Source organism: Podarcis gaigeae (assembly GCF_964106915.1).
Source record: "Podarcis gaigeae genome assembly, chromosome: 9".
Lineage (NCBI taxonomy): Eukaryota > Metazoa > Chordata > Lepidosauria > Squamata > Lacertidae > Podarcis > Podarcis gaigeae.
Genome location: NC_139685.1, coordinates 58,359,746 through 58,387,196, shown reverse-complemented (window position 1 = coordinate 58,387,196; position 27,451 = coordinate 58,359,746). Strand labels below are relative to the sequence as shown.

General features: G+C 42.2%; 1 protein-coding gene and 1 long non-coding RNA gene across 3 annotated transcripts; both read right to left on the bottom strand.

The window, feature by feature from the left end:
• Window positions 1-27,200, bottom strand: UBE2D3 (ubiquitin conjugating enzyme E2 D3). 2 transcript variants are annotated; one of them, XM_083756999.1, is made up of 8 exons: window positions 25,469-26,119; window positions 7,085-7,148; window positions 6,932-6,963; window positions 5,996-6,073; window positions 4,547-4,652; window positions 3,137-3,230; window positions 2,670-2,719; window positions 1-1,470 (listed from the first exon to the last, which is right to left on the bottom strand). In XM_083756999.1, exons 1-7 carry the CDS (start codon window positions 25,490-25,492, stop codon window positions 2,671-2,673), a joined length of 447 nt encoding a protein of 148 aa, XP_083613125.1. In that variant the 5' UTR covers window positions 25,493-26,119; the 3' UTR covers window positions 1-1,470; window position 2,670. The 2 variants fall into 2 exon arrangements, with proteins under 2 accessions (XP_083613125.1, XP_083613126.1); XM_083757000.1 differs by lacking the exon at window positions 2,670-2,719 and having other exon boundaries at window positions 25,469-27,200.
• On the bottom strand, window positions 19,253-23,463 carry LOC310852970. The gene is made up of 2 exons (XR_014568494.1): window positions 23,235-23,463; window positions 19,253-23,069 (listed from the first exon to the last, which is right to left on the bottom strand). It is a non-coding gene; the product is annotated as an uncharacterized lncRNA (long non-coding RNA).
• Window positions 27,201-27,451: the final 251 nt, after the last annotated feature.

Sequence of the window (27,451 nt, the reverse complement as noted above, 5' to 3'; positions counted from 1 at the left end):
CCCAGTAGCGATGACTTTATTCACTCATTTTAGCCACCAGAAATGAAAAGTGACCACTGCAACAAAAATGTTCATTAATGATATGTGGCAGCATGGTAGTCCTTTGATGGATAGCAAACATCCCACATAGAAAAGTCACTTCAACACAACCTCATGACAATTCCCACATCAAAACAGTACTTTATTTTGCAATTTTTGCCTCATTACTCCCACATAAAGATCTTTCAGCTGTCAAGTGTACACGGTGAAGAAATGCTTCTCAGTCAACAAGCTGGGTGCATCTGGACGTGTCTCTGATACACCAGTACATATATCAGCTGGGCCCCAAGTCCATATTTGAACTCTTGGCTCCCAGTACCTTGTGTAGCACACTAAAGTCTACACTACTAGATTAGCTTATTAGTTCTGCTTACTCCAGGGCTGATCAATGTGTCAACCTGAAAACAGACCAAGTATTATAACTGAACATGGCAAAAAGGTTCACTCTAACTTCACATCATTATTTGGTGTCAAACAATGAGGCAAATCCCAAAAAGTATATACAAAAACCACCTTTGCTTTTACAAAAGATTTTGTTTCCCATATTGATTAATCCAGGCAGCTAACTCATTGGTTTATGTAACTTTATTGAAGAAAATAAAATCAATTACTAGGAGAGCTATTAGTTGATCATTCATCCATTGACAACTTGCATCATTTATTCAGTGCTATATTAAACTGTTGTGGAAGATAGATTAACTAATAGCTCCAAGCATCCTAACAAAATTTAAATGAGAGTTACAAAAATGTTCTGAGACCCTATTTTGGAATACAAGAGATGTTGGACTTCCAATTTCCATTCTCTGTAGAACAAGAACTGGTCATTCCTTTATTGACATGCATAAGATACATCACGTGTTCTGTTCTGCTGATGCTACAGGTTCTGTACCAATTCTCCAGCCATACCAGTTATGAGCACAAGTATGTCATGAAACCTCAGTCTCTAACACTGGAAGGATTTAAAACAAGATGGATGATGCTACAGCAATGTTATTTCCTGTGATGTGAGCAAACTGAACATCCATCTCCCTCCCTTTGGGCGATATCTTCAGTAGAACTGTTAGAGCAGTGAGGAATGATTTCAATCTCATAACCAAGTTAGAGTGAAGACATTGGCCACAACACACATGCTCCATTTAAAGAATTCTGAATCTTGGGCAATTGTTCTTGTATAACTACTTTACAGATTCTAAAAAGCAGTTATTGTCCAAAGCTGGAAGAGCTAAAGTCTTCTCAGATGAGCATGTGCATGAATGGATAGAGGTAAATTAAAAAAAAAAAAGATGAGGTCTGATAGGGGAGCAGCCGGATAAGAAAATCAAAAAGGAACAGTAATTTAAAGTTTATTCCAGCTATAATGCAGGTTATTCTGATTTAAGGTAGCATCACATGGCATACTTCTGAGTCCATTCCCGAGATATTCTGTTGTACCTGTAAGAGGAAAACATGTTAAGCAAAATCAGCCAAACTACAATCAGCAATAAAATATTCCACACATTAAAGTCTCCTTCAGCTTCCCAGGACCATGATAATTTATACTACTTTTCTCAAAAAAAAAAAAAAAAAAACCCAACAACTATGTCGTCCTATGAAACCTAGAAAGACAAGCCTTCGATCCAACAGGCAGAAGACTCAAAATATAGTGAAGTAGTTGCTAACTTAATATGAAGAAACTACTTGACATTACTGATACAACACAGCAGCTCCGCCTAGTTTAACCTATGTAGAAATTCTTGATCTTTTATCTCTAAACAAAGCAGCCAACTTTATCCAGAAATGAAAATAGGAGAAATTGGAATTCTAAACATACAAAATCCCTATCTATGCTTCCATTTTCCTTAACTGTCCCAAACAAACCACTCCAAATAGCACAAACAAGAAGTAAAACTAGCATTAATGCCAGACAGACTGCCTTAAAATATCCCCACCCAGACACACTACTACTTCTGGTGTTGTTCTTGATCACTAACCTAAATTTGTAAGAGACACTGGGCAAAGCACACATGCCATGTTTTTATCTCATGTGTAAAACATATTACTGCATGTTAGAAAATCACATCTTAATGTGCAAGTACAGGTGGATGTTCGGTTGTGTTATGACAAGTAATGCAAAATTCCAAACTCTGACAAACAGCACGATCAAGTCATGAAGTCCTTTAGCCAGCCTCCCTCTCAAAAAGCAGGGGTGTTGAGAGAACTGTGCAGGAGCTCTACTGTGATTGAACCAGTTCTATGTTTACATGCTCAGTTATTATGTTAGTGCCTACTTATACATGCCTAGTAACTTTTTCTACTTCATAAGCTCTGAATTTCACTTACTTAACAGTTTATATTAGATGACCAAAGCCATCTTCTTTGAAGTAGTGCCAAAAATACCTACCAGATAAAGCAGCAGTTGCAGAACCAAGTAAAACAACAACTAGAAAACCTTGTTTTATGTTTGGCTCTACTTGTTTAGCCATGCAGAAATAGGTCTCTCACACTGAATACCGATCGAGCTGTTAAGCTTTGTATTTCAGTAACTGGTACAATCTTTTATTTGTTAGTTAAATCCAGTGCCTTAAGCATGCTGCACTCAAGTGCTGAAGTCCCAACATCATTAACGCACCATGAAGTGCACATAGTCTTACCCTACAGCATAGCGTATTTCTCTGTCCACTCTCTTGCTAACCTATTGTACCTAATTGGATAAGTATATTTAGTAAGAAAGACGAGCGAATAGATCCTTTAGGTCTACCTGGAAGCAGTTCTAGAACTAATGGGAAATTTGAGGCAACCACAGTTAAATCCAGAACAGAAGGCAATAGTTAAGAGCCATGGAAGTATCAGATAAGTTTGCACTCCCTCCGCCCTCCCTCAAACTCAAAACCTTGTGTGCTGTTTTTAAACTGTTCCATAACAATCAAACAACAAGTATTTTGGCCAGGGTTAGGGCTAACTTCAGTTTTAGCACTGTCCTGGAGCCGTCTGTATTTTAAAAAAAACCAGAGCATTTTAACCCAAGTCAGTCTCCAATTTGAAAAAAGGAAAAGAAACTCAATAATTTTCTAGTCACATCTCTTCACTAAGGCAATCTTTCCAAGGGAGCTATACTTACTTGTCTCTGTCTGTTTTATAGATACGTGCAATCTCTGGCACTAGGGGATCATCTGGATTTGGGTCACATAGCAGTGAACAAATGGATAACAGTACTGCAACAAAAGAGTAGCATTTATGGTGAAAATCCGAAAAGGACTATGAAATACTTCATCGAAAGACCAGCTAATTATCTCCCACTGCATGTGCATGTATGATCAGGCTCATATACTTTATTAAAAAGGTTGTCTAAAGGGTGTGACCATGTTCATTACAATCAAGGATGCTGAGATGGGGTACTACTGTACAAGGCCTAGGCCCCGTTTTCTTTTCTTTCCTTAGAAATCTTCATCCCATGTAGAATGAATGTTAAACAAAACATTCAGGTAACATGTGAAGCGATCTCAAAGATAAAATTCGGATACCCCCTTTCAGTGTTTTACAGTCAAAGTGTCAAGCCAGACCCATGATTGTACATGCTCAAGAATAACCTAACATTGTTTTAAAATGACCCAGGAAGTCCCTTCTCCAGACATTTTGAAACCTTTTGGCGGAGTCTTCCCCAGTGTGGTTCACTCAATTTTTCTCTACAGAAAATGGAGGTTCATTTGGGAATTTAAGCCCTCCATCTCACCCCGAAGAGGCAATACAAATTGCCATGTGACACTAAGCATCTGAAAAACTTAAGCAAATTTGTGCCCTCCTTTACAAGTGGGGCAGAGGGCCCAATAAAATCCTGCTGGCACCCCTGGTTGCAATGACAACTGAATGCTCATTTAAAAGTTTTATACACATGAATGCTGCAAATTGCAGAACACAAACTTCATCCTAGATTTTAATAGCTTGAGCCATATTGTCTACATTCCTCTCTGCCTATGGACAACACTGTATAAACACATAGACATGGCATGTATTAATCCAAGTTCAGGTGTAATGCTTACTGCTCCTTAGCCAAAATCACAATTCTCTACAGAAGTGCTCCTATAACCAAATCACTCTGATGACTTTCTAGGAAGTCTCGCTTATCAGTACAAGGAGACATATCAAAGAAGCAATCACATATGTGATGGTAACTGCCTGAATATTTTGACTGTAAATACATGAAAGTGTCATTCAACTCCAGCATCAACTACATCAAAATCTTACATTTTAATATGCTGCAAAGTTGGCATATTATTTAGGCTAGATTTTTTTCTCTTGCCAGTTCTAAATGAGTATTTTAAATAGCACCTAAGTTTTACATATACTGCAAATTTTAATAGTCATGGTCAGAACAATGAAGTCAAAATAACACTCAAATATCAACCAAAGATACACTGGGAGAGGTAGAAGCCATACATTCAGATATGCCTCTTTCCCACAATGGGAGTAAAAAAAATACAAGCTGTTTCATTAACCCAATGACAACATTTTTGTGAAATACTTCCCTTACCTTTAGAAATAGTTAAAGCAGGAGACCACTGTGACCTTAGAATGTCGAGACAAATGCTGCCATTACTGTTAATATTTGGATGATAAATTCTTGTTGTAAATGCAACCTAGAAGAAATGTATATCAATCTGCAGTTAGCACAAATGTCCTTTTGTTCTGGTTAAAAGATGCTGGTTGTCAGAATATTTAGAGTACACACTATTTATTTAAACATGCCATTGAGGGAATTGCTCACATGTTAGGTACTCTTTCCCACTCAAGTATTTTACTGTTTTCACTTATTTATACAAGATCAATCAATATTTTTTTAAAACCTACATAAGCACTAAATGTGATGTGACCTGTGGTACTTGACCTAAAAACACCAAAGTTCAATTTATGTGGTGTTTATGTGTGCATTATTGTAAATATTCAGAGTTTATGCATGTGAGGGGGCACATTTACAGCAAGATATTAGTGAAATAAATGCCATTTTATATATTCACATCTAAAGTATTCTAGTCAGCTACTTCCATATTTTATCTTGCCAACTTCTTAGGAAATGCGGTGAATGTATGCCCACTATGATAAAAAGATTAGGACATTTCCCAATTTTTAATCTGGAGCATTTTTTGTGTATTAAAGCAAAGTAAAATGAGTTTCTGCTTGTATAATGGAACTTCACCTTCTACTCCTCCCCAAATACGCTCCAGGTCACCCAGAAAGCCAGGGCACTCTTGTTAATTATATAAATTTTCTCCATAAACTCACAGGACACGCTTTTTTGCCAGCAGTATCCCACTCACATCATTGCCTAGCACTGTCTGGGGGTAACAGATTCAAAAGAATTACAGAAACAATAGTAAGACGTCTGCTGTGCAACACATGGAACTGTTGTTCTGAACAAAGAATTGAATTACCTTTGGAGACAAATTTAGTTGTATGGTTCATGATTTGGTTTTACAAAGATTATCACCAGTCAACATTATGGAACTAGACTGAAGGCACTTTCAATAGTTTCTGAACAAAACACTTCATATAATCACTTGAATCCAACTTAGATTCATACATATAACCAGTGCTTTTTTTAGGGGTACTCTCACTTTCCTACTCATATTGAAATACTGCCCCCTCAATGAGGTCAAACTTGGATTCACAAAATGTTTAGGGGTATGCGTACCCCTGCATCCCCCCCAGAAAAAAGCATGAAAGACAGTTATAGAACTGAATCAGAAATTATTTGATTTATGGAACCTTTTGAACACAACTCATCTATTAGCTGCAATTCAATCCAAACCTGAGCAAGATTTGCATGCAAACCAGTTATTTAATGGAAAACTAGCTGCCAAGGTAGCACTGTAAGCAAATACAGACACAAAAATACTTGTTTCTTAGACAGTGGCCTATAATTCACAAGCCCAGAGAGGTTCAATATTTTAGAAGCAAAAGACTCTTCCACATTTATGCTTACCTTGGGTGGTTTGAAAGGGTAGTCTGTAGGAAAGTGAATTGTCAGGAAGAAAACACCACCTTGATATGGACTGTCATTCTGTCAGAAGGAAATTCAGAGCCAAGTTATAATTTTAGCAGGACCCATAGAGAGTTCAGAATAGCAAAGCACAGTAACATTAAGCTGTGCTCAAATATTAAATATTAGCTTAACTATAAGCAAAAGCATCAGCAACAAGATGTTTACCAGATTTCTACCAGAGCTCAGTTTAACCAAGCACTGCATATGGCAATACAGTCTTATAAAAAGATAAGATATGGAAGTCCCCATGAAGATTCTTCCATGTCTATTGACAAGTAACTAGAGAAACAGTCTTTTGCATTACAACACATCTTTCTGTCACTAAATGAAACCTTTTTTTATTCTTTACGTTTAGGCAATTTAAATCTTGCTGACAGTCCTGTTTTATCTGCTTGCTTATTATGCAGTTTTGATGTTAAATATTGTATTTTGAGTTGTATAAAGCATTGGTCTTTAACTGATATGAGGTGGGTTGGAACATATGCACTGACACCACGCAAGTAAAAGTTTAAGAAAACAAATGCATGTTTATATTAGAAATGGGTTCTGGGTCTGAAAAGGTTGAAGATGCAGTGTAAACTATTCAGAGACTGATCTGGTGGCAGTGGTATAGAAATATTTTAATAACACAAATCTCTATTGTGTGCAATTTGAGAAAGAGGTCTACAAAGATTCTCTACTTTCAGGACAAATACTGGTAGCCTCCTTAGCCTCCCAAGAGAAGCAGAAAAATATCTGTACAAAGATAAATTAGTTGGCCCAATAAAATGTACTATAACCTCCCTACTAATACACCTTCAAAACAGATATGAGAGTAGCCTTAGAGTTTCAAACACTTCTATTTTAAATCATTGTTCAGAAAGTTGAAATACTTACAGGGCCCATAATTGTGGCTTGCCAATGAAACACTGAGAAGAGGGAGGGAAAAAAGAAAAATTCAGTATTTTTTTAGGGAAAAGAGCATATAGACAGACATAGAGCAAGTCACATTGGTTTATTAGGTTTAAACTTAGTTTGTCAGTTACTTACTGTCATCTCCAACAGGGCCTGCAGAACACTGAGCTGGTGGGTCACGAGCCAAGTCACTAAGTTCCTATAAAAAGAAATATTACCTTTAGAGCACGTCCTATATAGAGTTCATTTCTGCCCCTCCTGAAAGGTCATAGAAAGAGGATCTTATATTCTGTCCATTTCAAATTTAATTCCATACCAAATTACTGTTACAGAGTGACACAAAACAGGTACCATGTTCTCTTAAAGAATTAATGGAGGCAGGGTTCAGAGTTTGTGAACATTTACAGCTAACTTGTTTGGTACTCATGAGTCAAGGGAAGCAAGACAAAAAAGCCCATTCCTTACTAAGAATAGCTTGTTAGTGTACTTTCATGCAAGCAAGCCATAAAGAATGGGATGCGGAAGCATCCCTTGACATGTAGCTGCACTTGATACAATCACAGTGTAAAGCAAAGGTAGTATTAATACGGGGCAGGTAGGCATTGCTACCAACCTTCATCAGTTAAGAATGTGATGAACAAAGTCAAGATTTTCAGCGACGTTATTACAACCTCCTGACACCTAGCCAAGTTTCCCTTTTACCCATGCATTCATCCAATCTATACTAAACTTCAGAAGGAGTTGAGCCTGTATTTGGAAGCGTTTTAAGCAATCTTAGTTCATGACTGTACTGCAAGAATACAGCGTGGTTCACTAACTGCAACATGAACTTTCAGAAGTTACTCCTAGCTTAGAAGGAGGAGGAGGAGGAAGAAGAGTTTGGATTTGATATCCTGCTTTATCACTACCCTAAGGAGTCTCAAAGTGGCTAACAATCTCCTTTCCCTTCCTGCCCCACCAACAAACACTCTGAAGTGAGTGAGGCTGAGAGACTTCAGAGAAGTGTGACTAGCCCAAGGTCACCCAGCAGCTGCATGTGGAGGAGCGGCGACGTGAACCCAGTTCCCAGATTACAAAACTACTGCTCTTAACCACTACACCACACTGGCTCTCCTAGTTTAAGTTTTTCCAACGCACACTAGCAAGTTAGCATGCCACTTTCAAGTATTTACATCCATTTTTATGTATATACCTACAATCACTGTGTTTGTGCACTATAATTGTTGCCACAGAAAGTAGTATGTTATATTAATGGAGCAAGTCACTAACACTTTGTTGTAGAAACACACAATCAACTTCTACCATACACTTCAACCTCTATAGTGGTACCTCGGGTTACATACGCTTCAGGTTACATACGCTTCAGGTTACAGACTCCACTAACCCGGAAATAGTACCTCGGGTTAAGAACTTTGCTCCAGGTTGAGAACAGAAATTGTGCTCTGGTGGTGCAGCGGCAGCAGGAGGCCCCATTAGCTAAAGTGGTGCTTCAGGTTAAGAACAGTTACAGGTTAAGAACGGACCTCCGGAACGAATTAAGTACTTATCCCGAGGTACCACTGTATTTGAAATGAAGGAAATTCCCTGCCTTAATATTCTCTATTTTGCTATATTTTCAGAGGTTTGTACATTTCAGAGTAAAGCAAGCATTTACTGTGCAGAAGCATCCCATTACATGAAATTTAATTTAGCTTCCTTCTCAGAAGGAAACATAGCATAACCACTCAAAGAAATGGCATACATCAGAATTAAAGTCTGACCACAGATAACGACTTCACAGCACAGTACAGGGGTACCTTGGTTTGCATATGTTTTGAATTACAAACACGTCAAACCCGGAAGTGTGTGTCCCGGGTTTGCAACCTTTTTTTTTTTTTTTTTTTTTTTTTGAGGCCCCATTGGTAAAAGCGCGCCTTGGATTGCAACCTGTTTTGGTTTACAAATGGACCACTGGAACGGATTATGGTTGTAAACCAAGGTACCACTGTATCTTTGTTGCAGATTGCAATTAAGTCCACTTGAATGTGCAGGTTCCCAATCTGGGGCTGCTTCTGGATCCAGCTTAGTAACTGAAGGCACTTCCAGCCATTGAAACTACTATGGCAACTATGGCCATTCCTGGACTGGGAAAGCCTGGCCACTGTAGTTCATGCACTGGTTTCTTCAAGATTGGATTATCACAATGCACTCTATGTGGCACTTCCCTTGCACTTGATCCAGAAGCTGCAATTAGTGCATAATGCTGCAGCACAACTGCTGACAGGAGTTAGACGCTGCCAGAGACCTGCACTGGTTGCAGATTTGTTACCAGGCCAAGTTCATGGTGTGACATCATTATATAAAGGCCTTAACACCTTGGGACCAGTTTATCTGCAAGATCACCTTACCTCATTTATGCTCACTTAACAGCTTCGATCTGTAGAACTGGTAAAGTTATTGTTGCCACGTAATACTCATTCCACATTTGTGATAAATCAGTCTTTTAGTGTGGCAGAAGTGGAACTCCCTGCCTAATGACATCAGTCAGGAGCCTTCACAGTAGTCTTTTTGGCACCTGCTAAAAACATGTTTAGACAAGCCTACCCAGAGATGTTGAATGTTTACATGTGTTTTAATCTGCTTTTACCTTACCACTGTTTTTGATTATTGTTTGAATGCTTTAAATAGCTATTTTCCCCATTTTATTCTTTCCCCCCTAGACCGCTTTGAGGGTGCATTTTTTCTTACAGTCAAGTGGTATATTAAAAGTGCATGAAATAAAGTAAGAACTAGCACACTTTGAGGGATGTGTGCTACAAATTAACCTACCTACACCTTTATGAGTCATCTCCAACACTGCACAAGAAGGCAGTTCATGCAACCAACCTATCCCTTCACCTACTCCTCCCTACAGTCCCCTATGCTCCCAAATAGTGCTCTCAAATAAAAGTTGTTTTGTTCTGCCCATTTTGCACAACGTCCCTCTCCTATGGCAGGTCTACACAGCAGGGCACAACATGTTCATTAGTTCTCTGCCAACCTTCTGGAGAGCTTGTTTTGGGATGGGAAGATATAGGGATAGGGAATATCCATTGTGTCTTTCACTTACATAATGGCTCCCATCTGCATGCCTTGCTAAGCCAATCCATGACCTAGTGTGCAAGCAAATACATACATACATACATACATACATACATACATACATGCAGGTAACCAGGATGCTTAATTGTGCCCTTCAGCAATGCCCTTGGGGCTGCTTGTAATAAAACAGAGGCACTTTTTAAAAAATTACATTTTCTGCCTGTTAACAAAATGACAGAGTGGTCACTAGGCAAGCCTCACTGTAAAGAATAGCTTCAAAGGGGACATTGACAACCAAAAGGCCCTCACCCCAGTCACCACCTGCCTCGCTTCCCAAGGACCTTACGTCACAGAACGCAATTCACATCCAGTTACATTTGGTAGCAAGCAAAGATAGACCTAAGTTAGTCACATTCATTAACCTCATTGAGACTATGTCTGGATGCTTTACCTGAGATTCCTGCATTGAAGAGGGTTGGACTAGATGACCCTTGGTTCCCTTCTAACTCAAAGATTCTATGATTCTAAGTACCCAAACTCCAGGCCATAAACTGCTTTTCAAAAAGGTAAGCAACAGCACTTTGAACTGAGACTGTAAATGGGTTACAAGCCAACATAGCTATTTTGGAATGCACGTGGCATGTTCCCTAGGATGAGACCTAGTTAGAAGTCTAGCAGCTACACTGTGAGCCAACTGAAAAGAAATCTCATGTATAGTGCAAAGCAACTATAAGCTAGCTGTAGGCTATGAGAGCATGAATTACAAAAGCAAGGCCAAATCTGCCCAGGATTTAGCTGGCACACCAGCCCACAATGAAGATAGGTGATACAAACCACAGAGGCAAGCTCCCAGTGACAAAGCTGGAACAGTTAACACCCCTGAATTGTAAATTTGGTCCTTCAGAGAAAATGCAACTGTGTCCAAGTTGTTTGTGCCTAGGCAGAAAAACCACCTATCAACAGCACCACCATCTTGTTAGGATTGAGCTCTGGGTGGATGGCCCTCATCCATCACCAGACAGTGGATTCAATACTTCCACCACCTCACATCAAAGTGCACCTTCAGGAATTAAATTACACCCTTCAGGAATTAGCCGTGCAATTAGGAGAGGAACTACAACAACATGCCGTCTCTGAAGCCAGGTAACAGATATTGTTTTGGAAAGGCTGATGGCGATGGCATCAGAGGCCAACATGCAGTTCAGGAAAATTATCAGGGTTTCACTCCAACTCTCATTATCCCAACACAGTTATCCATCAGGGCAACTAAGTGTGTCAGAACCAGACTGAAAGGGATCCAGATCATTCTCATTCAGAAGAGTCACCGCCAGCTTGAGGACCTTGCTCAAGAAAAGGATATTTGCAATATGCTAATCACATGCATCTGATGAAATACAACTTTTGTAAAGTTTCCGAGAGAAACAATTTCCCAATCATAGATGAGATATACACTCACCTTATACGTATATAATGCAGCTTACACAAAAACACAGTACAACCCAACCCAAGAGCAAGTAAAACACTCTTATGATGTTGAGCGACATGCCTTCACATATCAAACTGCCTTTGCAGTTCTCAGGCAAGCAGTTTTTCCAATTTTCAAGGACAGAAGAAGCACCGAAAGGCACACAAAATTGGATCTGAGTCATGGTATTGGTTTCCTGCAGATTGCCATTTACTGGACAGTTTGTTTTATGCAGGAAAAACTTAAAACATCTGCCCAATCCATAGACTGATACATATCCTTTAAAACTAGTTCTACCAATCTTACTCTCCAGAACTCTTTATTAATGAAAGTCAAAATAGTTTGTACTACTTTAATGTCCACTGGTTTCATACACCAGAGGAAAATCCCAATTGGCATAACGTCTCAATAATTAATAATAATTAATAATAATATTTCTATACTACCCTTCAACTGTAGATCTCAGGGCGGGTCACAACATAAGATAAAAACACAATATACATTAGAAAAACAGGAAGAAACAAAAAAAAACCAAACAAATAATCCCCCCCCCATTTAAAAGAGTATATGATGTTAATGGTGCATAAAGATGCACAGTTTAATGAATGCAGCAGCCAAACCTCCATGGGGAGAGCATTCCACAAACAGGTAGCCACTGCAGAAATGGCCTATTCTTGTGTTGTCACCCTCCTGACCTTTTGGGGGGAGGCACACAAAGAAAGGCAGTCCTTGAGGTATTGAGGTCCTGAGCCGTTTATGGGTTTATAGGTCAAATCCAGCACTTTGAAGTGGGCTTGGAAACTAATCTGCAGCCAGTGCAGTAGGGCAAGGATCAGTGAATAATGCTCAAACTGTCTTGCTCCAGTGAGCAATCTGGCTACTGAATTCTGCACCAAAATATGCTTTGAAGAAAGCTCTATTATCGCTTTATATTATTACCAATGTACTTATTGATAGAGTTGAGGAAAGCTAATCTAACCAGGAAAGAAACATGCTCCTAATCTAGACTAGTTAACCCAGTGGTTCTCAACCTGTGGGTCCCCAATGTTGTTGGACTACAACTCCCATCATCCCTGAGCTCTGCTCTTGCTAGCTAGGGGTGATGGAAGTTGTAGTTCAGCAACACCTGGGGACCCACAGGTTGAGAAAGGCTGAGTTAACCCATTTCTGGATGCCCCAACAACAAATTATTTAATGACAAATACCCCATTAAGTGAAAATTCAAAGCATAAAGGGAACACAATGTTGATAACAAAAACCAGCCTTTAATTTAGCACTTGCCTAACGTGTAACAGCAATACATTCAAGTAAAGACACATGTGTGTATACCCTCCATGGCACAGCCTTAAACCCCATGTTTCGCCCCTAGATAAGCACCCACTTCCAAGGGCACATGTACACAGGAGCTAAAAAAGCAACTAGGTGGTGATGAAGTGCTGTAGGCAAGCAAATTAGAGAATAAGCGACCTGTTATCAGCAATTACTGTGCTGCATTAATAGCATGGCTTTTTAAGATGCCCCTCTCCCATTCCTAGCTTTACTATTTCACATCACTGTTTGGCATTTTGAAGAGGCTCACTTTGCTATTAGGTAGTAGCAGTGGTCAACACCAAAAACTGTCTGTAGAAAAAGCAGCATACTACTTTGATTGGCAGGATCCCTGCTTCCAGTCTTGCTTGTGAACAACTGAGTCAATTCTGCCTTCAGTAACATGGAGAACATAAGGCAGGTGTCCTACTGCTACAACTTCTGCCCTAGACACAGGCTCCTCCATGAGAACACCACTAGTATCATAGTACTAAGATTTCTAATAATGTTTTGAACCAGAATGTCAGCCCTGGCAAAAACATTTGAACTATGTACAGTGGTGCCCCGCAAGATGAAAAACCCGCAAGACGAAAGGGTTTTCCGTTTGCGAGTTGCTTCGCAAGACGAATTTCCCTATGGGCTTGCTTCGCAAGAAGGAAGCCCATAGGGAAATCTCCGGGGACCTCTTTTAAATGCTGGCGGTGGGGAGCAAAGCCTTTCCCCCCCCCCTCCGGCCTTCAGAAGAGGTCCAGGAAGGCCGACAGGGGCCGAAAGGCTTTGCTCCCCACCGCCAGCATTTTAAAAGCGGTCCAGGATAGCAGGGAAGCGCTTCCCGCTATCCCGGACGGCTTTTGAAGGCAGGCAGGGGAGCAAAGACTTTCGCCCCCCGCCGGCCTTCAGAAGAGGTCCTGGACCTCTTCTGAAGGCCAGCAGGGGGCAAAAGTCTTTGCTCCCCCCTGCCTGCCTTCCCGGGAGAGCAGAGATCCGGACGGCTTTTGAAGGCAGGCGGGGGGAGCAAAGACTTTCGCCCCCCGCCGGCCTTCAGAAGAGGTCCTGGACCTCTTCTGAAGGCTGGTGGGGGGCAAAAGTCTTTGCTCCCCCCCGCCTGCCTTCCCGGGGGCTTTAAAAGTCCTCCGCTGTCCCGGGGCGATTTTAAAATGCTGGCGGGCGGCAGCGAAGCCTTCGCTGCCGCCCGCCAGCATTTTATAAAACTCTGGGACAGCGGAGGTGGGAAGATGCTGGGGGTGGGAAGAAAAGCCCTTGTCCCCCCCCCCCCAGCCTTCAGAAGAGGTCGGGGGACAGACTGTCCCCGGACCTGGTCTGAAGGCGGTTTCCATAGGAACACATTGATTGATTTTCAATGCATTCCTATGGGAAACCGTGCTTCGCAAGACGAAAAACTCGCAAGACGAAAAAACTTGCGGAACGAATTAATTTCGTCTTGCGAGGCACCACTGTATGTCAACATGCTCCTTCCATTAAATCCTACTCAAGCCTCTGTGAATCACGTTCCCTTATGAAAATATCATGCCAGAAAGCATGTGCTTGCATTATGGAGGGCTAGAATACAGGTAGGCAAACTAAGGCCCAATTGCCTTCTAAATCTGGCCCGTGGACGGTCCGGGGATCAGAGTAGAATGTAGAATGTGTGCTTTTATTTAAAATGTATGTCTGAGTTATATGTGGGGCATAGAAATGCGTTCATTTTAAGTGTGTGTGTGTGTGTGTGTGTGTGTGTGTAGAGAGAGAGAGAGAGAGAGAGAGAGAGAGAGAGAGAGAGAGAGTCCAGCCCCCCACAAGGTCTGAGGGACAATGGAACAGCCCCCTGCTGAAAAGGTTTGCTGACCCCTGGGCTAGAAGATGCTTTCCAAGACACATTTTGAACGCGTCTGTCAGCAGTACGATCGCTTCCGAAAGATCCTCCCTCCCATCAATGAAAAAAAAAAACCCTTCACTAAGGATTTGCCATTCTGAAACCCTGCAGATGCTGTTTCTTCTATACTTACTCCATCTTCTGACCCACTCCTCCAAACCCAAATTGTTTGTTCCACAGGTGGGCAGATAGACAAATAACCTGTGTCCATATAAACTACTGCTACCTGCAAGATCTTTGGACTGAGATACTAACCCTAACACTAGCATTAGGAAAAACCAACTGACCCCAGCCCACCATCTCTGCTCTAGAAACTATGTACAGGCAAAACAGAACAATTCATTGGCTTTCCTTTGAAGAGTGGAGCAATGAGGGTTCAGTCACTCCACAGAAACCAAAGTGGTCCAGTTAAGGTCCTCTGCCAGGGGGCCTTAAATCCATCCAAACTTTAGCTAGTACAGGAAACACTGACCACCTCCATAAATATCTTATTCTTTCCAGAAACTATGTGATGCATTCCTGGCTGAGACTGGTACACACAGTTTTAGAACCAGTGCTGCAGGTAATTCAGTCCAAAAATGGTACAACCACCTTGTACTTACGATTTACAGTTGTAAAAACTGGATCATAGGCTACAGAAGTTGCAACAGCAATAATGATAGCAGAACGTTGGCGATCAGCAGTTCTCTCTACCTTGAATAATTACAAGCTAAGATAATATCAACTGTAATTACATCTAGATGACACTATTCCACTAAGTGAACTCACAACTTTGGTGCATGGCTTGCACATGAACTGAGCTTCTGATTGCTTATGTTTAGTTCATTTCCCATGATGATTTTGCTCAAGTGACAGAGGAAGAAAGGGGAAATGGTGCTCTTGCTATGCCTAGATTGAAAGAAACAAGTGGTAACTAAATCTACTGCTGTTTGCATTACAAAACAACTTAGGAGCAGGAAAAACTAGACTTGGATGAGTCTGCATTAACTAAACCTCCAAGTAGCAATTAGCAACAGGGAAGTCCAGAATATTTATAAAACTGTCTTATATGAAATCCAGCCATCTAGGCCTGGTAGTGCAATTCCTAGTCCTGCTATCAGTGATTCTTTTAATGGAAATACTGAACCTAGTACCTGTGTGCACTCTGCATCAGCGTTTTTTTGAGTAGTGAACAGCAAAACTAGTGCACTGTATTTCACCCACACATACCAAATACCAGGATCACTTCCAAAGCATATACCGTATTTTTCGCTCTAAAACACGCACCCGACCATAACACGCACATAGTTTTTACAGGAGTAAAATCCGTAGGCATGCCACCCGTAGGCATTCCCTCCATAACACGTACAGACATTTCCCCTTACTTTTTAGGAGGAAAAAAGTGAGTGTTATGGTGCAAAAAATACGGTACATAGGTTTTTAAGAAAATGTGAAAAACATGGAACTTCTTGCAAAGACATGGTACTGAACTGCTATATAATACACTGGCCAGAGTTTCTAAATTTGCTTTGTTAGATTGCACCCCAGGAGAAAGTTGTTTGTTGAAAGAAAGTTGCACTCATTTAGGACTGCTGGCTCTCAATTTGGTTTTATGGGTATTGGTTAATACAAATTTGGTTTAGAAGTTATGTATATTCTGCCATCTATCTATCCAAGCAACTGTAAGGACTCTTTCAGATACTCCAGGTGACTTGTTTGGAAACACACTAGGAGGTATTGGTCAAGTGATATTGATCATCAAAATCTATTTTATCATTACAGCTTTGTTACAAGCCAGACTAGTGTGTTTTTAGAACTTTTACTATTAGGTTAGGTAACTGGTGAACTGGTGAATACTGACAACAGTATAAATAACTCCATTAGTTACTATTTACTAGTTTCACTGGAGGCCACATGACTGCTCTCTCAAAAGATTTACTCATTCAATTATCCTCAAGAGCCACTAGGATTGTTGCCTCTTTAGATGACTCCGGATTAGTTTATTCCACCCCATAGTTCTGTGGTTCTCAAATTGTAGGACAAGTCTTCATGGTGGGGCACAACACACCTGGAGGGATAGAATCTTGAACCTGGCTATGACCTAGGTGGCATGAATGTCCTGTTGTAGAGCAGTCACACTGGATTGGTGGAGGAGAGTCACTGCTTGTTTCCAGCATATGATCAGAGCGATTCTGTCCTCTTTTGTAAAGGGTGTGTTGGGGCACCAGTCCAACATCCTTCCTTGCAGCAGGTGGTGTACTGTGTGTGATCTGTACAAAAGGATCTCTACACGCTTATAGACTAGAGAAGTTGAACATTTTGGAAATGTTTCTGGCCTCAAACTGAGAACTTTCACAATAGGATTTTACCCACTTAAATGAAATAAGGAATTAGTTTCTTCTAGGCAGCTTAGTTGAAAGGAACTTATAGGAAACAATACCAAATGTAAAGTAGGAAGTTTTGCCAATTAATGGAGAAAAAATCACTCATTTATAAAAGAAGATTTAATGGAGTGTGTTGAAGTCATACTACTGAATGTTCTTTTGAAGCCTTGCAAAAGTTACTTAAGAAAGCAAAGCATTTAAGGCTTAGGCATGTATGTCTACATGATTATCTGAAATTAGAACCCACAGTCAAAAGCAGCTTGAAGTGTTCCAACCACATTTCCTTGTTCAGCAATCTAGATCAGGAACACACTTTATTCTACATATGCTGCTCTTTTTGAGTAAAGTGCTTTTACTCAATGTTACAAATTTGTTACTTATGCATACAAGGCCCTCCAACCCAAACACTGTGCAAAATTAACATTGTATGAGTTTAGCTATAGTTTGAATCTGGTATAGTAGATAACATCAACATTTTAGGTTCTGTATCTTTTCATAGCAAATGGAAAATTTAACTATTAGCACTAAATCTGTTCCATGATCTCCTGGCAAGATTCACACATTTCTGTGCTATATTCAAAATTCCTTTAGGGACTATGATTATCACAGCCATCCTCCCAACTGGGAGAAACTGGGGGCTAATTTATGTCATTCTCTACTTTAGGGCACAAGTACTCAGAGGTACAGCATGACCCTGATAAGCTCCAGCTCTCCCCGCCTTGCCCTGAGCAATCCTGGTGCTAAACTTGACCAAACCATTCATAAAAGGCACAGATTCCTGGCAGCTAACTCAAATTTGTGGCACCCAAGGTCAAACTAAATTTGTCAGCCCCTTATCAGGTTTAATTTCCAGTGAAAAAAGAAATACAAACCTATTTTTTTAACAGTACCGAAGAAGCAGCAGCCACCTTGGGAAGCTTTTAGAAACGAGTGTAGGCAAGCAGATAGCAAAATCCTAAAGCAGCCTTCCCTGATATAGTGCCCTTCTGAAGTTTCAGGCTGTAACTGCCACCAGCCCTCACCATTTGTGATGCTGGATACAGCTGATGGATATCACCTAGAGGGCATTTTGTTGGAAAGGCTACTCTAGAGAGCCACCGTCAAACTGCAAGTCTTTACCGAGCTAGATGGATCAATGGTCTGACTTAACCCAAGGAAGCTTTCCTACGTTCATATAGTTGTGGTGGTCCGTATCCCCACTGCACCACCCTGAGAACATTTTGCAATGTTTAATTCTAAACTATGGATCTATGAAGCATATTGAGAGAATTAAAAGGTCTATAAAGCACACCTATCAGTATTGTGCACAGGTTTAAACTATAATGTATCACACAGCCAAGACCAGGTCCTTTTTTAGACTCTTGAGGGGCCCAGGGACTGAACATTTTTTGTGTGGTCCCCTCCATAAAAATACTTGCAGAAAGAACAGAATAAACATGTAATCCTTTCCAAAACCATCCATATTTGATACCAGAGGTGCCTGATCTTATTTGATTTTAATCCGATGTTAAACTGTATTTCAGTCAATTGCTGAATTTTATGTATTCATATGTTTATATTTTGATGTTAGCCTCCCTGAGCCTAGTTATGGCTGGGGAGGGTGGGATATAAATAAAATTAATTATATATTATTATTATTATGTTAAGATTCTCTCTTTCTATGCATGGCATTCCTTCAGTCTATGGAATGACCTGAGGAGATACAGAGCCTATGAGTGTGCTTTCTGAGATAAGAGGAACTGGTAAATACCATATTTTTCACTCTGTAAGATGCACCTAGTTTTTAGAGGAAAACAAAAAAACACACATTGTGAACGAAACTGGATGTATGATTTTTGTGGTTCATGCTGTGGCCACAGACATGTGATTTGACGATGAGTTTGGGGTAGCCCAATGCAAAAATCCTGAGAATCCATGTGGATCTGTGCTTTGTAACCACGTTTTTGCGCCATTGCGGCCTCAGGCAACAGTGAGTGCGTGTTTTCTTTGGTGCAGGCTGTAGCCATGGACATGCTATGTGATCTGATGGTGAATTTGGGATGACCCAATGCAAAAATCCTGAGGATCCATGGGCTTTTACCTCCCCCCTCCCAGGCAGCCTCCTTTATCGCAAGCATCCATTATCTCCCTTCCCGATCAACTGCTTCCTTTCAACACTCCCTTCCCTCATTTACCTTAGTATCTTTTCCTTAGCTGGAGCAGTTTTTTGCTCCTTCTTTTCTTCTAATTTCTCTCCTCATTGCTTTAGTCTCCCTGTCTCCTCTCCTTACAAGTTTGCTGTCTTTACCTCCCCCCTCCCAGGCAGCCTCCTATGTTGCTAGCGCCCCTTATCTCCTTCCCGATCACTTGCCGATCAGCAGCTTTGTTTCAACACCCACCTCCCTCTCACCCCCCCCCCCAAAAAAAGAGCATGATCTGCTTTTTTGCTCCTGGGCAATTTGGCTCCAGGGACCACGCATTGGCTCCATAAGACGCACAGACATTTCCCCTTACTTTTTAGGAAGAAAAAAGTGCGTCTTATGGAGCGAAAAATATTGTATGTTTCTTCACTGCTTCTTCTTGAAGTCTTGGCTTTCTTTTGGCAGCCACACTTTCAGAGTGCTGTAAATACACTGTGGACTCACTTTGGTACCTGCCAATGATAGTATCTAAAGTGTAATGTCTACAAAACAAGGCAGGGTCAATGTAAAAATAACTAAAGCACTGTAAGGCCTATTCAGGAAGATAATCAAACTCCCTTTGCTATTACTCTTCTATATCCTAATCTGGATGCCGACAAAAGAAGTAGGGCAGCTCAGTTGTTTGTCTTCAGACACTCAGGTCTGAAGAAGCAGCTGCTGCTGGCCAAGAAGAACCCAAGCAGAATCGGTGTCAGAAGGAATTGACGCCAGAGTTTATTTGGAATAATCTTTCTCCAATCAGGCCTAAGAATTTGACTTCTCCCAGCAAAGACAGAAAAAAATGAACAGGGGAACAATTGCTATCATCATTAATAGTAGACTCGTTCACATGTTGCATTAAACCAGAGTTAAATTCATTCCTCCTTCCGGTGATGACCAACCGGAAATAAGCCAAAGTGCAGCTTGTAATACCATCTGAACCTAAATAATGAGCAGTATATAGTACATTTGGAGAAACAAGCCACAGAATATGGCTTGTTTCCCAGTGGTGCAGCAGGATTAAACCAACAATTCTGTGTGTTCATATTAAATTATACTTTGTCTTTAACTATGGCTTAGTGTGTTGTGCAAACTCACCCAAATATGTGAGATAACCTATTCCACTTCTAAAACAATAAGTAACTGCAGAGTCTCCTACTAAATGGGTTTCTAATGAGTGATTAATTTAGTTAACTCATGCCAAAAGGTCATTACAGCCCTACAGTGGAGTTTATTTGGGACTTTTCTCATATTTATGGAGCTCAATTGCTTCATAAAAATTGGCAGCAATTATTACCCATGTTTATGTGCTCCCACCTCAAGGGCATGTTATCCCCCCACCCCGCCACAGGATATGACTAAGGCAGCAATAAGCTGCAGTAAGACCTTGCTAAGTTTTGCGGGCATCCAGACATCGAAGCAAAACTAAGCAGACGTGAAATTTAAGAATTACCCTGTTAAAGGTATAAAGGGTAAAGGTAAAGGTACCCCTGACCATTAGGTCTAGTCGTGACCGACTCTGGGGTTGCGGCGCTCATCTCGCTTTATTGGCCGAGGGAGCCGGCGTACAGCTTCCGGGTCATGTGGCCAGCATGGCTAAGCCGCTTCTGGCAAACCAGAGCAGCGCACGGAAACGCCGTTTACCTTCCCACCAGAGCGGTACCTATTTATCTACTTGCACTTTAACGTGCTTTCGAACTGCTAGGTTGGCAGGAGAAGGGACTGAGCAATGGGAGCTCACGCCGTCACGGGGGTTCGAACCGCCGACCTTCTGATCGGCAAGTCCTAGGCTCTGTGGTTTAACCAACAGCACCATGCACGTCCCTTTTGTTAAAGGTATAAACACATACAAATTAACTTGTGCCATCTCACACTGCAGGTGAATGACTGCAGGTCTGACTAGGCAGTATTCACAGGGGCATCACCAAACAAGAGAATACTCCGAGAAATGTAGGCTAAAAGACTTTTCCAATACCATCAGCAGAGTGATTTGATGTAAGGCATGCATTCAAACATGCAATAACCAATTGAAGCCTGATTTGATAAACTGCCAGGCATTTTGTACCATTTGTGTAGGCAACCCCTAAGTCTAACATCACTGGAAATTAGTATCATGCAAGATAGAAGAAATAAGGCAGTTAAACAATTGCCAAAATAGCCCAGAGTATGTTTTTGTGACATTTTTGGGTGGCTGTACCTGAAGACAAAAGAAAACAAAGTAAACCTAGCATCATGCAATGTTGACAGAAAAGCAGATGGTAGAGTAAGACAAAGAATGAAGACATTCTGAATGCAGCGTAACAATTGCCAGTTAAGCACCCTGATCTTAAAACTTATTTATTAGAGAGCAAAAATTCAGATGGTCTCAAATGACTAATAGTGGCCTTAAAGGAACAACATTCTACGAAATAATTGCCACCTTTTTTTTACAATGGATTTGAAAAGCAAAAGATGAGTATGATAAATATATGAATGCTACTAAGCTTCAAAATTAGTTTTCTCCCTCCATGATTTAACCAATTTATAGGAAGAATAGTCAGAACAGGATCTAGACTTCATCCCACCACTTATAACACACACTTAAATGTGGACTAACCCCCTCCCCCATAACCTGCATATGCTATTCAGAAACGACATTTTTCTGAACAAAATATTAATAATGTCAGTCTATACCATCTTGCTCACCCAAGCTGCTAAAGTTCCAGACCTTGGGATATTTTAAAAACAGATATCCCACAGGAACAAAAACAAAAATCTCACTGAGATATACATTTTAAGTGTCTCCAACTACAAAAACAAGAAAAAGCATTTCTGCATCAGTCATTAAGGGGATGAAGATATGAATGATCTGCACACGTAAAAGTCCTGCAACGGATAAATTACAGAATTAAAATTCAAGAGAATAATGGAAGCAAATAAAAGGTGATAATGGGAAAAATAAATAGTAAGAAATGTTTAATTATCAAGAACAGACAGAACTGGCTAAACATTGCATGGTGTAGCAACTAGACCATTGGTGTATAACTGGGGAAACCAGGTTATTATTAATCAATTAAATTTGTATACTGCGCTCCATCCATAGAGGTACAAATCTCCACTCATACAAATTAGTTCACTGAATGACCTTGGGCAGTCACTCCCTCTCAATAATAATAATTTAATTTTTATTATTTATATGCCACCCATCTGATTGGATTGCCCCAGCCACTCTGGGAGACTTCCAACAAAATATTAAAAGACAAAAAAAACCCTCAAACATTAAAAACCTACCTGTACAGGGCTGCCTTGCCTTCAGATGTCTCTTAAAAGTCAGATATGTGTTTATTTCCTTGACTAATTTTGGTAACCTAAACTACAAAAAAGGGGCTGCTGGGAGGATGGGGAACAGAAGAGAAAGTACCACCTACACTACCTTGAGCTCCTCTGGAGGAGGGTTACACAAAATGGAATTGTCAAGGAACTTTTAGCAGTGTTAAAGGAAGCGGGAATTGGAGGCACAGTAGTCAGCTGGTAATTTAAGAACCAGTTAATGATAGACGTTTATCATGAATGTACGGAAGCTATGGCCCACCATGTTAGAATCCAAATACCATCAACCCCAACCAGTATCACCAACGGTGAGGGATTATGCAAGTTGAAATCCATCAAATGTTAGAAGGCCACTGGATCCTCCCTGCATCCTGCGCACCACCACCACTAGGTTTAAGATACTGGCTAGTTCTGTTTTACTCAAATTACACAAAAGGCCTTAATGGTTTTCATTCCACAGGGCTGATTATTTAAACAATATTTTCTTCCACAACACAACTTTTTGAGGGGTCAAACAACACAAGGGGGGGAAATCTAGTGCATAAAAAAGCTTCCATAACAGTGCCAAACTCAAGTCCTTAAACTGGGTTAAGAAGAACATGAGCAAATTCCCAAATGTACTTCATGAACAGTGCTTTTAAAAAATCGAATCTCTTTCCACACTGAAGCTTCAATATTTATAGTTGCATTAATTGAAACAGAAACAGAATGAGTTATTTTAAGGATTCTCTTAAAGATGTAGATTTACATTTAGTAAATTTTATAAAGCCTTAGCCTACCAATGTGTAGCTTGCCTCTAGAATTGCATCAATTTAATAAACATATAAAGCTAGCAATGAACGAGTAAACAAGCATCTTGGCAAAAGATATTGTAGTTCAAGATGAAGATATACCAATTAAATATAAGTCTACATGAATTCATGGTTCTTTAGGCAAATATGAAAGCTGTCCTACAATACTTTCATTGCATATTATGGCTGCACAGCAGAAAATGTGTACTTCAAATTGTAGGACTAATAAGGGGCCTTTAGGTAGATTAAAATTGAAAATGTTATGCAAAGTTACTACTTGAAGCTAGAACAGAACTGTAAGTTCACAGTGGTCACTGCCTAGTTTAAGGTCTCCTTTAAGATCATTAACATTTTGATTTTTTGCTTGGTCTACAATACTTATCTTGAGCCTGTGTTTTGTCTAAGTAATTTTGTGTAGTTACATGACATGATAAACATGTTATGTCAAATAATCAAAATGCATATTTATTCAATCACACCCTAGGAGGACTAGGTGAAAAAGGGACATCAATTTTCATGAGTGATTCATAAGGAGTTCTAGAACAGTACATGTGCATTGATTTCAGCCAACACTGGGCAAGGTTAAATTATCAGTGTTATTTCTATTGAAGTGCTCAGTGTCCCAACTCTAGAGTATAGACTTTGGCTCCTGAAAGCATTCTTATCCAGAGAACCTGAATTTCAAAAGCTAACCTGCCACTCAATGTGATACTTTAACATGCCTTCAGAAAAACAGGTAAGAGAATACCATAGATCCAATATCCATCTTGCCATGGACTTTCTAGAGTCCACTTCCTGTTTAATTCTTTGAATTCTAAGGCATTTACACACACATTACTAATAAGCACTTGAGAGTCGGGCTGCTAAACGTTTTGCCTCTATATGTTGTTGACAAAACTAATTAAAGCTGGGCGACTCCCTTAAGAGTTGTTATTCTCTACTGCAGGGGAAACAAGTTCGAGAGCAAGCTTACCAGAAGCTGTTATTAAGATTTTATTTAATACTAATTCTGTCCAAACACACCAGTGAGCGCAGAGGGCAAGATGTGGGGCTGTGCTTTTGTGTAGCAGCGACGACGTCAGCAAATACACTGCTGGCAAAAAGGAGCCTCACACTGTTAATATAAATGGCTCAGCTTCTTAATTCATAAACAACGGGGGGGGGGAGGATTGAAAACCTCTCCCAACGCGATCCCAAGACCCAAGGAGTTTGTAGGACTTCCTTCACAGCGGACCCCCCGTCGGTTTGCAAAGAGAGAAAAGAAACCCAAAAACGTCATCAGTGAAACCAGGCGGGTGACGACGTTACCTAAGCCGCACCCTCTGCTGCTGCCACCACCAGCGAACCTTCTTCCCCTCGGAATACGGGCTGACTTCCTCCACCACGACACTCGTTTCAAATTAGCTCGTTACTCCACCCTCCTTCTAGATTGTGCAAGAACGAAATTCTCGATGCATCACACAGCCGCCGCCACATACTTCCGCCCCTTGTCAAGAGCGCAGGGAAAAAGCCGTGTATTCCGCATTTAACACCCAACCCCCTTCCCCCCCATAGAAGAGAGAAAGGGGAAAATTCAAAGAAAAAAGGGAGGGGGCGAGCAGACGGGGACTCCGAAGAGGACACGCTCGGTCGGCAGCTGCAGCGGCCGAGAATGTGGATGTGCGTGTGTCAGTCATGTTATTGCCGAAAGCTGGCGAGAGAGAGAAAGAGATCCCAGGGAAGCGCCTGAACTAGGCAAACCCGCCGCCGCCGCCATCTTACAATGCGGGAAAGAAGTTCCCGGCCAGAACAGAGGAGCTGGCTGACGGGGAGGCGGATTTCACACAGATGTAGACACACACACAAATACACACACACACGATGGTGGTGGTGCTGAGGGGGAATCGTTTCTGCCCCCTTTTCTTTTCTCCGCCCGAAGCCGGATGGGCAAATGGGGCTTTGTCATGACAATGCCTCCCCGGTCCGGAGCTTCCAGGCAGCGAGGGGCCGAAGCTGACACGGAGCGAGCGGGGTCGAGCCCCTCGCGGACCCCCGAAGGCCTCGGGGAAGGGCCAGGGCCCGGCGGGGAAGGGGAGCGGCGGTGACGGGAGACCCGTTTCCCACCACCCGCAGCCTGTCCCACCCGTCTCCGCCGCTGAGGGCTTTCTGGAGGCCGGCCGCGGCAGACCCCGCCTGGGCGCCCCCCGCTCACCTTGTTGATGCGTTTCAGCGCCATCCTTTCTCCTGCGCTGTGGGGGCGAGTGTCGCTGTGGTGGGTGGTGGTGGTGGTGGTGGCCGCCGCGGCCGGGGGTTGCTCTAGCTGCTCCTCCTCCTCCTACGCCGCCGCCGCCTCGTCGTCGTCGTCGTCGCCGGGCCCTGTCTGCGCCGCCGCTGCCGCACTCCCTCCCTGCGGGTGGGGGATGGAGCCTCTCGCTCACTCGCTGCCTGCGCTTCTCCTTCCTCCGGAAACAGCCGGGGGCGCCCGCCCGCACCGAACACCAGCCGCGACGTCACCGGCCGAGCCGCCTCCTCTCGCTGCGGCGGATTCCCCGTCAGGCAAGAAGGAAACCGAAGGTGCTGCGAGCGACCTGGCCGAGAGGAGAGTGGGGAGGAGAGCGACAGTGGAGCTCAGGCGCCACCGCCGCCGATGGCGAGGCCAAGGAAAGGGGCGGGACTAGATATAGGCCCCGCCTCCTCCCCCTCTTTCGCTGCTGCCGCCGCCGCCCTCCCTCCTGGGGGCGAAGGCGGGCTCACGGCGAAAAGCCGCGTGAGGCCACGCCCCCTAGGACGATTCCGATTGGATGAGGCCGGCAACGCTTAACTGCCGCCGTAGGGAGGGTGGCAGCGCGCGCATTCGGGGAGGAAAATGGCAGGCGGTGGGGGCGGGGGAGAGGAAAGGGTGAGCGAAAGCCGTGATGCTCGGCGCATGCGCGCTGCCGGGTGTTTGTTTCTCCGTCCCCTCCTCCACAGTTAAGTGAGAAGGGCAAAAACGAAATGTCGCGAGTCGACGTCTCGCGAGATGAGAAGCGCGTGTCCGGGGCCCTCAATAATAATATAAAAAAATTCGCGTTCGGCTCCTGTCAGGAGGCGATGAAAAGCGCGCGCGCTGTAATCCTGGTCTCTTATTTATTTATTTAATTAAAAAATAATAATAATTGTGAAATACCCTCCCACGGCGCAACAAGAACGGTCGATAGGCCCTTACAGTACAGCGCTTGACTGTGCCGCAGTTCGAATCCCGGATATAGCGCGAGCGATAGATACTTATTTATTTATTTCTCTAGCTATCTCTTTATTTATTTATATCCACTTTAGGGATCGCGCATTCGCCAAATGGCCGTCGCGACCGGATCTTTTTTTTATCAAGAGAGCGAGGCCCCAACGTATCCCTCCGCACAGCTGGCAGGGAGGGAAGGAGAAGGAGGTTGTCGAATCTCGCCTTCTCTTTCTTGCTCGCCCCCCCCCCCAACCACCGCCAAAAATAAATAAACCCACAACGGTTATCCTGTATGGGCAATATGAGGGGCAGCCTTTCAACGAGAGCCTTAGGGCGGGTAATAATAAATGGTGATGGTGATGAACCTTCAAGCACGTTTACTTGGGAGAAAACCCCACCGGGACGCGTTTCTTCCTTGTGTGTTCAGGATACGAAGCCTGGCCAGGATCAAGGCGGCCTTCTAAAAACAGGAAATGGTTTCTGTAGCCCTGACCTAAGCACATGAACTTGGGCCTGAGTCCCACTATACTTAGCCAGTTTCATTTTCCTCGTTTGGAGAAAAAAAAGCAAAGAACTCACAAGCTCAGGACGGTAACCTTTTAAGCACATTTACAGCCCAGTTCTCCACCTTTTGTTACTCACAAGTCAGTCCTGCAGTTTCTGGGACATAACTTCATGAACTTTATTTGTCCGAAATGAAGGACAAGTGCAGGATCCCAAAACTAAGGGGTGGAAAACTAGAGCAGTGTTTCCCAACCTTGTGCCTCCAGATGTTTTTGGCCTACAACTCCCATCATCCCTAGCTAGCAAGACCAGTGGTCAGGGATGATGGGAGTTGTAGGCCAAAAACATCTGGAGGCACAAGGTTGGGAAACACTGAACTAGAGCACGGTATACCCGGTGTAGTTCAGTTGTTTGCTTATAAGGTTTTAAACCTGACCCTGACTTTACCACATTTGCATTTCCTCAGGGCCTGCC

Excerpts from the sequence above, each read along its gene's own strand:
- UBE2D3 (XM_083756999.1), bottom strand. The coding sequence starts at position 25,492 with ATGGCGCTGAAACGCATCAACAAG. Across the intron at positions 7,149-25,468 it reads CGCTGAAACGCATCAACAAG|GAACTTAGTGACTTGGCTCG; the intron begins GTGAGCGGGGGG and ends TTCTTTTTATAG. Across the intron at positions 6,964-7,084 it reads AGGCCCTGTTGGAGATGACA|TGTTTCATTGGCAAGCCACA; the intron begins GTAAGTAACTGA and ends CCCTCTTCTCAG.